Source organism: Dendrobates tinctorius, unplaced genomic scaffold (assembly GCF_039654945.1).
Source record: "Dendrobates tinctorius isolate UK_male_01 unplaced genomic scaffold, ASM3965494v1 ptg000293l, whole genome shotgun sequence".
NCBI classification, from domain to species: domain Eukaryota; kingdom Metazoa; phylum Chordata; class Amphibia; order Anura; family Dendrobatidae; genus Dendrobates; species Dendrobates tinctorius.
This window is the reverse complement of record NW_027361960.1, coordinates 11,403,085-11,414,357: the sequence shown is the minus strand read 5'-3', so window position 1 is coordinate 11,414,357 and position 11,273 is coordinate 11,403,085. Positions and strand designations below refer to the sequence as shown.

At 46.1% G+C, this 11,273-nt stretch overlaps 1 protein-coding gene across 1 annotated transcript; it reads left to right on the top strand.

Moving 5' to 3' along the window:
• Window positions 1-7,557: 7,557 nt before the first annotated feature.
• Window positions 7,558-10,179, top strand: LOC141072945 (uncharacterized). Its single transcript, XM_073560230.1, has 2 exons — window positions 7,558-9,349; window positions 9,634-10,179. The coding sequence occupies exons 1-2, from the start codon at window positions 8,924-8,926 to the stop codon at window positions 10,177-10,179; spliced, it is 972 nt and encodes a 323-aa protein (XP_073416331.1). The 5' UTR covers window positions 7,558-8,923.
• The last annotated feature ends 1,094 nt before the right edge of the window (window positions 10,180-11,273 follow it).

Sequence of the window (11,273 nt, the reverse complement as noted above, 5' to 3'; positions counted from 1 at the left end):
TCAGCAACGCTACATTGTTTCCCCCACTGTAAGCCCACCGGTTAGCACAGCAGCAAATGTTGAGGTGTCGTTGCAAGGCCACAGCAGTCAGGGAATCCCACTGTTATATCAACGAAATACTGAATCTAGGCCATCAGAAAGAACACCAACTCCATCACCATCATCAACCCTCTCTCAGTCCGCCCTGTCCACCGCTACTTCTACCATATGCAGCTCTCAAGTCCAGCTCACCCTCCCAGACACTATGAGTAGGTCAAGAAAGTACTCAGTCTCTGATCCGCGTACACTGGGTTTGAACGCCCACATTGCCAAACTAATGTCGTTTGAGATGATGCCCTATCGGTTGGTGGAAAGCGCAGCTTTCCGCGAACTCATGGCCTATGCAGTACCACGCTATGACCTACCCAGTCGCCACTTCTTCTCTTGCAAAGCCATCCCAGCCCTCCACCATCATGTGAAAGACCGCATTGTCCATGCACTCAAGCAGTCAGTGAGTGGAAAGGTGCACCTCACAACTGATGCATGGTCCAGTCGGCATGGCCAGGGCCGTTACGTGTCCATCACTGCGCACTGGGTTAATGTGGTGGATGCAGGGTCCACAGGGGACAGCGGTGGTGGGACAGTGCTGCCTAGCCCACGGTATAGGAAACAGTTGGCTGTAGGCGTTCCACCCTCCTCCTCCAGAAGCGAAAGCTCGTCCACAGAGCGCAGTCGTACGAGCACTCCATCTGCAGCTGCCACTGTTGCACACGAGGTGTCCCCCTATCGAGCAGCTAGTGGAAAGCGTCAGCAGGCTGTGTTGCAGATGATGTGTTTGGGCGACAGACACACCGCCGAGGTGCTGGCCGAGTACTTGAAGCGTCAAACTGAGTCATGGCTGGGCAGTGTACATCTTGAGGCAGGCAAGGTAGTTAGTGATAACGGCCGTAATTTTGTGGCAGCTATAGCCCTTTCAAAACTCAGCCACATACCTTGCTTGGCTCACACCTTGAACCTGGTGGTGCAGTGCTTCCTCAAAAATTATCCGGAGTTAACAGCCCTGCTCCATAAGGTGCGAAGACTGTGCGCGCACATCCGCCGGTCGCCTGTACACTCCGTTCGTATGCAGAAGCTGCAGCGATTGCTCCACCTTCCCAACCACCGCCTCATTATCGACATTGCAACAAGGTGGAACTCCACCCTGCACATGGTGGAGCGGCTGTGCGAGCAGAGGCAGGCCATAATGCATTTGTGGGAGGATACACGGCCAGGCACTTTGAGAGCAGACATGGAGTTGACAGGTGTGCAGTGGTCGAAGCTGAAAGACCTCTGTAAAGTCCTTCAGTGTTTTGAGCAATGCACACGGCTGGTAAGCGCAGACGACGCCATCCTAAGCATGAGCATCCCACTTATGCGTCTGCTCATGCAAACTTTGACGCACCTTAAGGAGCAGGCGTCTGCAGCCAATGTTGATGAGGAGGAAGAGGAGGAGGGAATCCTTGATGACATTCAGCCATTGTCTGCTCAGGGACCTCTCCTGGACGAGTTGGAGGAAGAAGAGGAGGAGGAGGATGATGATGGGGATGATTACTTAGGGGAGGAGGATGCATCTCGTGGGGCAAGTGAAAATGTTGGCGTGGCAAGGTCTGGTACAGGGTTTGTGCGTGACTGGAGGGATGTGGATTTGCCAGAAAGTGCTCCTCCAACCAGCACTCGCAGTGCATCATTGACACCGGGAACATTGGCCCACATGTCAGATTATGCCTTGCGGATCCTAAAAAGGGACCCCCGCATTGCCAAAATCATGAACGATGACTACTGGTTGGCCAGCATCCTGGATCCACGTTATAAAGGCAAATTACAAAACATCATGCCACAGGAGAACCTTGACCTAATATTGGCTAATAAACAAGCAACTCTGGTAAATCGGTTGCTTGAGGCATTCCCAGCACACAGCAGCGGTGATGGTTCTCACACGAGCCGTACGGGCCGGGGGCAGCTTGGCAGATGTGTTCATGGTGCACACAGCAGAAGTGGCGTTGGAGACAGGGGTTTCATGACAATGTTGTGGACTGATTTTTCAAGTACCGCTCACACAACTGGTAATACAGCATTGATTGAAAGTGACAGGAGACAGCAGTTGTCAACTATGGTTACAAACTACTTTTCCTCCCATATCGATGTTCTCCCACACAGGTCATTCCCCTTTGACTATTGGGCTGCTAAACTGGACACCTGGCCTGAATTGGCACAATATGCCTTACAGGAGCTCGCTTGCCCAGCTGCAAGTGTGCTATCGGAAAGAGTCTTCAGTGCAGCTGGATCAATCCTGACATAAAAAAGGACCCGTCTGTCAACCCAAAATGTGGATGATCTAACCTTCATTAAAATGAACCATGCATGGGTTTCCAAGGATTTTGTCCCACCTTCCCCTGATGACACATAGGGTGACAGAAAAATGGCTTGCTTTGGTCCACCTCTTCCTGGGACTTGACCTATTTCGCCTTTTGCATCAGCTGAATGTCCAACATCAACATATGCCACTTTCTAAAACTCCCTAACTGTGCTGCCTCCCCCCCCATGGCCGGGGTCACCACCTAGCGCACGACACCGTGCGAGTGCCGTTGCCCTGGACAGGTGGGTAGGCCGACTCTTGGGCGCGGGCACTGGCACAGGGTCCCTCATAGTGCAATCAAGTGTCTCTGACGGTGGTGGTGCACACCCGCCGTCAGACACACCGCCGTACTATGAGGGGCCCAGTGCCAGTACCGATGCCCACGAGTGGGCCCCCCTTGCTTGGGCAGGGCCCCAGCATTTGCAATCTTTACCTCTCCCTGCTCCTCCGCTGTGTAGTCTGGGCCGTCAAATCCATACTGTGCCTGACACCGTCTGAGCCTGCCTCCTGATGTATAGACATATCTTTTGAATGTGTACGCTATCCATACATGTTATCCGGGGATACGGTACCCTTTCTCACCTTTGTGCAATCACGTGCAAGCCATACTGGGCCTAACACCGTCTGAGCCTGCCTCCTGATGTATAGACATATATTTTGAATGTGTACGCTATCCATACATGTTATCCGGGGATACGGTACCCTTTCTCACCTTTGTGCAATCACTTGCAAGCCATACTGTGCCTGACACAGTCTGAGCCTGCCTCCTGATGTATAGACATATCTTTTGAATGTGTACGCTATCCATACATGTTATCCGGGGATACGGTACCCTTTCTCACCTTTGTGCAATCACTTGCAAGCCATACTGGGCCTAACACCGTCTGAGCCTGCCTCCTGATGTATAGACATATATTTTGAATGTGTACGCTATCCATACATGTTATCCGGGGATACGGTACCCTTTCTCACCTTTGTGCAATCACTTGCAAGCCATACTGTGCCTGACACCGTCTGAGCCTGCCTCCTGATGTATAGACATATCTTTTGAATGTGTACGCTATCCATACATGTTATCCGGGGATACGGTACCCTTTCTCACCTTTGTGCAATCACTTGCAAGCCATACTGGGCCTTACACCATCTGAGCTTGCCTCCTGATGTATAGACATATCTTTTGAATGTGTACGCTATCCATACATGTTATCCGGGGATACGGTACCCTTTCTCACCTTTGTGCAATCACGTGCAATCCATACTGGGCCTAACACCGTCTGAGCCTGCCTCCTGATGTATAGACATATATTTTGAATGTGTACGCTATCCATACATGTTATCCGGGGATACGGTACCCTTTCTCACCTTTGTGCAATCACGTGCAAGCCATACTGGGCCTAACACCGTCTGAGCCTGCCTCCTGATGTATAGACATATATTTTGAATGTGTACGCTATCCATACATGTTATCCGGGGATACGGTACCCTTTCTCACCTTTGTGCAATCACGTGTAACCCATACTGGGCGTGAGAACGGCTGGCGAGCTGTTAAGCAAGCTACAGCACCTGTGGTTTGCACACGTAAGTTTTTCATTTTTTTCAGGAATGACGGTTAGGCCTAATTCCGGAACTGCGGTTGACCTGCACTTACTGGGAAATCATTGTTCGCGAGTAATAATTGTAATCAGTGATCCCCCATCACTAACGTTGTTCAGCGTGTTATCTGCACCTGTAAGCGACAAACGCTGGCCTTTTCAGTGTAGCGCACATGCAGCCACGGACATGTAAGGGCATGACACACCAGTTATTGGCCAATCTCATGTGCCAGAGCCTCATGTGTCCCTCTAGTAAGCCAGACTCGGACCGCGGGGCATGACGGAGTCTCGTTCATTAACGGAATTAAGCTTGCAATGTGTGCATCTGTTCTGTAGCTGGCATGGTTGAGGTTGCCCGTGTTGAGTCAAATTACGCCGTAGGCTCCACTCCTGGTGGTGCCCTTCTGGACATTCCTTTAAGGTTCAGCTTTGCAACCATACTGCCCACGTAAAACAAACACTTTGCCTTCATGAACGCTGTTTGGAGGGTCTGACTCGTGGAAATAACGCCGCCCAATCAGTTAACCTGCTAGAGAGATCCTTCGTTGCTCCCAAGCATGACATCACACTCCCTAGGAGGAAGGTAATGCCACTGTGGCGACCGTACTCCTGGGGGCGACACAAGTGCACTGATGCCCAGCCACTGCTCGATGAATCTGCTGGTACATTGACCCAGACCACTACATTCCCCTCGCACGCTACCCGGCCTGAATCTGACCCTGATGAAACTCAGGTTACCCTTCCCATATACAGTTCCATCTTACACGGTGACAAACAGGAAGCTGCAGATGAAAGTGCAGGTTCGGCCCACCCGCCATCAGACACACCACCGTACTATCAGGGGCCCTGTGTCAGTGCCGTCACCAACGAGTGGGCCCCCCCTGCTTGCTCAGGATCACAGCACTTGCAAGGTTGAAATACTGTGCAGTGAGATGGAAGATGGGGACGACGAGGAGTCCAGACTAGGACAGGGATTCCCTAGCGAGGAGACTTAATTGATTGTTTTCAATGTTGGGACAGCAATTTTTGGGGAGCACTATACTCTGGAGAATGATAGATGGGGCCCACCATACAATGGAACATTCCAAAGGTGGACATCAGACACTGGAGCAGCATTTACAGGGCCCATTATACACTAGAGCATTAGAAATGGGGCCCATTATGTTTGGAGCATTATTTGGGCCCATAAGACAGTGGAGCTTCATCCATGGGGACCAACATATACTGTAGCATTATGTGGAGCTCATCATATACTGTTTCAAACATTATATGGGACCAATGATTCTGTATGGAGAAATAGATGGGCCTCGTCATGAGATGTAAAAAGTGAAGTATTTTTCATTGTACTATACCGCTATTTCTCTGCCGTATCGGAGCATGATGAGTTGTGGTATGTGTTAAAGGGGCGCTCTTTCGCCCAGGGCACATGAAAACCTGGAGCCAGCCCTACCCCCCCACAACTTTAGCCAAATAACCCCCATTTTTCAGTGCGTAACTTGTATTATGAAGTTAATTAAGGTTGACCAGCTTAAGTAAGAAGAATTGATGCTTTTGGCATTCAAATGAGCACTGTAGGTGTGTTTCCAGTCCTCCTCTCACTGCCGACTTTTATTCCCCATTGACTTACATTGGGTTTCGTGTTTCGGGACGACCCCGACTTTTCCCTATAATCGTCCGATCTTGCTCGACCCGACTTTTGGAAAAGTCGGGTTTCACGAAACGAAACTCGACTATAAAAACCAAAAGTCGCTCAACTCTAGTATTGGGTATTTTAAGAAATATTTAATAGGTTAGAGAAGAGTAGGGTCCTGCCAAAAGAATCTACCTTGTCATAGTGGCCACTTAAAAAATCTTTAGGCCAAAACAAAAGCTGATGGTGATGTATGTGATATGGTGTTCGATGGTAACTATTAATGTATGATTGGTGAGGACGTGGTGCAGAAGTGGAGTTTTTCCAAGAGTGGGTGGTGGGACTGTGGAAGGTTCGAGGGGTGAAAGTGGAGCTGGGGTGGAGCCTGGACAGAGTCTCAAGGGGGCCGAAAATTTTGCCAGTAAGAGGCCCTGAAATTCCTTGTGGCAGCTCTGGACAAGGTCCTATCTTTTGCTCAGTGATGAGAGGAGGGAGCGTCTTCCCCACCAGATGACCAGCAGATAAATGGGAACCCAGGTTGTGGAGCAAAGAAAGCTTTATAGAAAGGTGGGAAACTGGCCATTTTTGGATCCATAACACCACTCCCCTGCAAGCTGCTATGATACAGTACTGTTTGAAATAAAGGGCCTTTTACACTAAACAACGCACCAGCGATAACGATAGCGATCCGACCAGGCATAGATCGCTGTTGTGTCGTTACGTGATCGCTAGATAGCTTTCAAACAGTCCACTCTCGTCAACGACTCTAGAGAGATCAGCGATCTGCATAGCGACCTCGTTGCTCGTTGAGTACCTTTCACATTACTAAACAAAAAACGATTCAGACCTCGGTGGGCGTGCTTCAGTGTTTAATTTACAACGCCCCCCAAAGCGCCGATTGGTGGTCACCGCTACGCTGTCATTGGCCGGCGGCATCATTAAAGAGGACGTAATAGCGTTACAGTTTAAATCTCTGGAGCGCCGTGGTTAGCTTCTAAACCAGCATTTTTCTCCCTAGAGACAACAGTGCATTTTTGGTTCGATTTCGCTATTCGACCTTCAGCAACCCTCTTGAAGGATCATCATCATCAGTGGTTATTTTCAAATACCTCCATTTTGAATATCATCTCAACAGTGCAAATTTTTTTATATTTTTTCTCCCTAACTTTCGGAATTTTTGCAACGTCAAAGGTAAGTTTATTTTGGTTCCAAAGTTTTATTTTTTTTTTATGCCTTTTTTTTTGTTTTATTTTATCGTTTTATTTTAGTTTACTGTAGAAACCGCGCCCGCCCCCATTTTTGTAATTGTTGAACGGGATACCTTTCTAGGACAGCGACATAGCTTAGGCGATTCAAACTCTTTTTTATTGTGTCTATGTTCATTTTGTCCATATGCACATGTCCGAGCAGCCATTTTAGTTTTGAAACCGCGCCCGCCCCCATTTTTGTAATTGTTGAACGGGATACCTTTCTAGGACAGCGACCAAGCTTATGCGATTCAAACTCTTTTTTATTGTGTCTATGTTCATTTTGTCCATATGCACATGTCCGAGCAGCCATTTTAGTTTTGAAACCGCGCCCGCCCCCATGTTTGTAATTGTTGAACGGGATACCTTTCTAGGACAGCGACCAAGCTTATGCGATTCAAACTCTTTTTTATTGTGTCTATGTTCATTTTGTCCATATGCACATGTCCGAGCAGCCATTTTAGTTTTGAAACCGCGCCCGCCCCCATGTTTGTAATTGTTGAACGGGATACCTTTCTAGGACAGCGACCAAGCTTATGCGATTCAAACTCTTTTTTATTGTGTCTATGTTCATTTTGTCCATATGCACATGTCCGAGCAGCCATTTTAGTTTTGAAACCGCGCCCGCCCCCATTTTTGTAATTGTTGAACGGGATACCTTTCTAGGACAGCGACATAGCTTAGGCGATTCAAACTCTTTTTTATTGTGTCTATGTTCATTTTGTCCATATACACATGTCCGAGCAGCCATTTTAGTTTTGAAACCGCGCCCGCCCCCATTTTTGTAATTGTTGAACGGGATACCTTTCTAGGACAGCAACCAAGCTTATGCGATTCAAACTCTTTTTTATTGTGTCTATGTTCATTTTGTCCATATGCACATGTCCGAGCAGCCATTTTAGTTTTGAAACCGCGCCAGCCCCCATTTTTGTAATTGTTGAACGGGATACCTTTCTAGGACAGCGACCAAGCTTATGCGATTCAAACTCTTTTTTATTGTGTCTATGTTCATTTTGTCCATATGCACATGTCCGAGCAGCCATTTTAGTTTTGAAACCGCGCCCGCCCCCATTTTTGTAATTGTTGAACGGGATACCTTTCTAGGACAGCGACATAGCTTAGGCGATTCAAACTCTTTTTTATTGTGTCTATGTTCATTTTGTCCATATGCACATGTCCGAGCAGCCATTTTAGTTTTGAAACCGCGCCAGCCCCCATTTTTGTAATTGTTGAACGGGATACCTTTCTAGGACAGCGACCAAGCTTATGCGATTCAAACTCTTTTTTATTGTGTCTATGTTCATTTTGTCCATATGCACATGTCCGAGCAGCCATTTTAGTTTTGAAACCGCGCCCGCCCCCATTTTTGTAATTGTTGAACGGGATACCTTTCTAGGACAGCGACATAGCTTAGGCGATTCAAACTCTTTTTTATTGTGTCTATGTTCATTTTGTCCATATGCACATGTCCGAGCAGCCATTTTAGTTTTGAAACCGCGCCAGCCCCCATTTTTGTAATTGTTGAACGGGATACCTTTCTAGGACAGCGACCAAGCTTATGCGATTCAAACTCTTTTTTATTGTGTCTCTGTTCATTTTGTCCATATGCACATGTCCGAGCAGCCATTTTAGTTTTGAAACCGCGCCAGCCCCCATTTTTGTAATTGTTGAACGGGATACCTTTCTAGGACAGCGACCAAGCTTATGCGATTCAAACTCTTTTTTATTGTGTCTATGTTCATTTTGTCCATATGCACATGTCCGAGCAGCCATTTTAGTTTTGAAACCGCGCCCGCCCCCATTTTTGTAATTGTTGAACGGGATACCTTTCTAGGACAGCGACCAAGCTTATGCGATTCAAACTCTTTTTTATTGTGTCTCTGTTCATTTTGTCCATATGCACATGTCCGAGCAGCCATTTTAGTTTTGAAACCGCGCCCGCCCCCATTTTTGTAATTGTTGAACGGGATACCTTTCTAGGGCAGCGACCAAGCTTATGCGATACAAACTATTTGTTATAAAATGTATGTCCGTACCTAAATGAAAGAGTTCTCACCATTTCCTTTCTTTTTTATTACAGATGGCATCAAGTAGCCAAGTTGCTAACAGCCAAGACTTCATACGCCTATTTATTGAGATGTATCGCTCACTGCCCTGCCTCTGGAAGGTGAAGTCTCCTGATTACAGTAACAAATACAAGAAGAAGGTTGCATATGAAAAACTTGTCAATCTATATCAAGAAAATCACCCAAGCGAAACAGTTGATGAGGCTGTTATTAAAAAAAAAATTCAAGCTCTACGCACTGTGTTCAAAAAGGAATTGAACAAGGTGGAAAAGTCTACAAGGTCTGGGGCGGGTACCGATGAAGTGTATGTTCCGAAGTTGTGGTACTACAACTTGCTGGAGTTTACGCGAGACCAGGAAATCCCCAGGGTTATGCACTGTTCTATGTCACTGCCACAAGAGGAAGAAACAGTGACACGGCCTGATTCCCCTCTAGTCGATGTAAGTATGTTTTGGGTTTCCCTTCAAATAACCTATGATACATATATATGTACATGGTACAGATGAGTTTTAGTCATTAAGTTGATGATTTGTAACTTTGTTCACAGCTGATACCTCTTCATTTTAAATTGGTTTATCATTACATAATTTCTGCACATTTTGTCGATGACAGTACATAGCCAGTACCAATGTTCACACCCCCTCTTAATAAATTATTGTTATGTGTTTAAAAAACACTCGTTTTACTTTTTCTATGTTTTAACCTTGTTTTTCTGTTCTTGCAGCATGTAACAGAAGAGGTGTCACCTACACCATGTGTAATTCCTGAAACCCCTGCAACATCAAACCCAACCGACGAGGAGGCAGAGGAGGCAAGTGTGTCCGTGGGAGCGTACACTGTGCAAAGGCGTAACCCTGTGAGTAGAAAAAGAAAGGCCACCGCTCCACCTTTTCCTGAGTTTGTCGATATAGCAAAGAACATATTGTCGCTGCAGGAAAAGCAAGCCATTGGGGGCTTTGCGCACATGGTGGACGAAAGACTTTGGTCTCTGGACGTTACACAAAGGCTTCAGGCTGAGAGAATTATATTCGAAGCGCTAAATAAAGCTGCTGTTGGACAACTAAAAGACAGTTATATTCTGGTTGATTCCCAAGCAATGTCAATAACCCCATGGCCGCAGACACAAGAACAGGTAACAAGCACGCCAAGAAGGGCGATTCAGCCGCTACACAGCATGAACTTTGGAACCCCACATTGGCAGTCTGGCCCATTCATAAATCCTGGAAGGCAGCAACTGAATGACTCAGACTTTAGTTACACTCAATTATAGTTTTTATGTTAACTTTTTGTATTAACAAAATTGTTTGGTTTTTCTTTTTTGTTTGTTTATAAAAAATAAAAATTGAAATTTAAATGTTTGCATTACACATGACTACAATTCCAAGTCCTTTCTAGACTGAGACAAAAATTGTTTTGCCAGTTAGGCTTTTTAATTTCTTTCTTTAAGACTGATTTTTAAACAAACCATTAAAGTTTAACATATGTCAACATGACATTGACAATTTTTGTAAACAAAACAAAAAAAAATTAAATGTTATCACCCTGCGGTTGGGCTGCCACAAATTGGTCCAGCATCACTCCGAGTTGGTGTAACGCAGACATCGCCCTCCTGTGTGCTGCCAAGAGTTCAGGTAAGGTTGGTATTTCTGTTGAGGAAATTTACATTGTTGATGGCGGTTTTGTAAATGTCCATGCATACGGTGCCATAGTATGTGGAGCAGCATATGGTGGCATAATGTGGGTTTGGTAGCAAATGGGGCCATATCCTATGGATTGCAATATGGGGCCATAGTGTTAAGTGGCAGCAGATGGGTGCATACGGTTCATGCTTGTGGTCAAACACTTACGTTTTTGTTGCGCCTCTGACTCTTCAGAAGAGGAGATAACAGCCCTTCCACGTCGAGTGGCAACACGTACTAGAAAATAAAATGTCTAAATAAAGAATATGCCAGCAACTGTTACACAAATTATAATTTCTCACATGCTTAAAAAAAAAAAAAAAAAAAAAAAATGATTACCGGAGGTCGAGTCAGCTCCAGCTTCCCGGAGTGATACTGGAGAAAACACACCAATTGGGGATGAAGTGGAGGAAGCAATTTGTGGTTGAGGCGTTGAGGGGGGCGAGGGGGTCCTTACGGGCTCAGGTATCTAAAAATATGAAATTGAGCATTGAACATTTCCAAAGCGGTGAAAACATAAAAAAAAAGAAACGGTATTGTAATACTCCATTATTGTTTCCTCCCTGGAATAAACTTTGTTTTTTATTTACCGTTCGGCTTATGTGAACCATGACTTCTTTCCCCCCCCCCCCTATTCTTGTAATTTTCAACCCAATAACAATACTAATAACATGAACAAACGCAT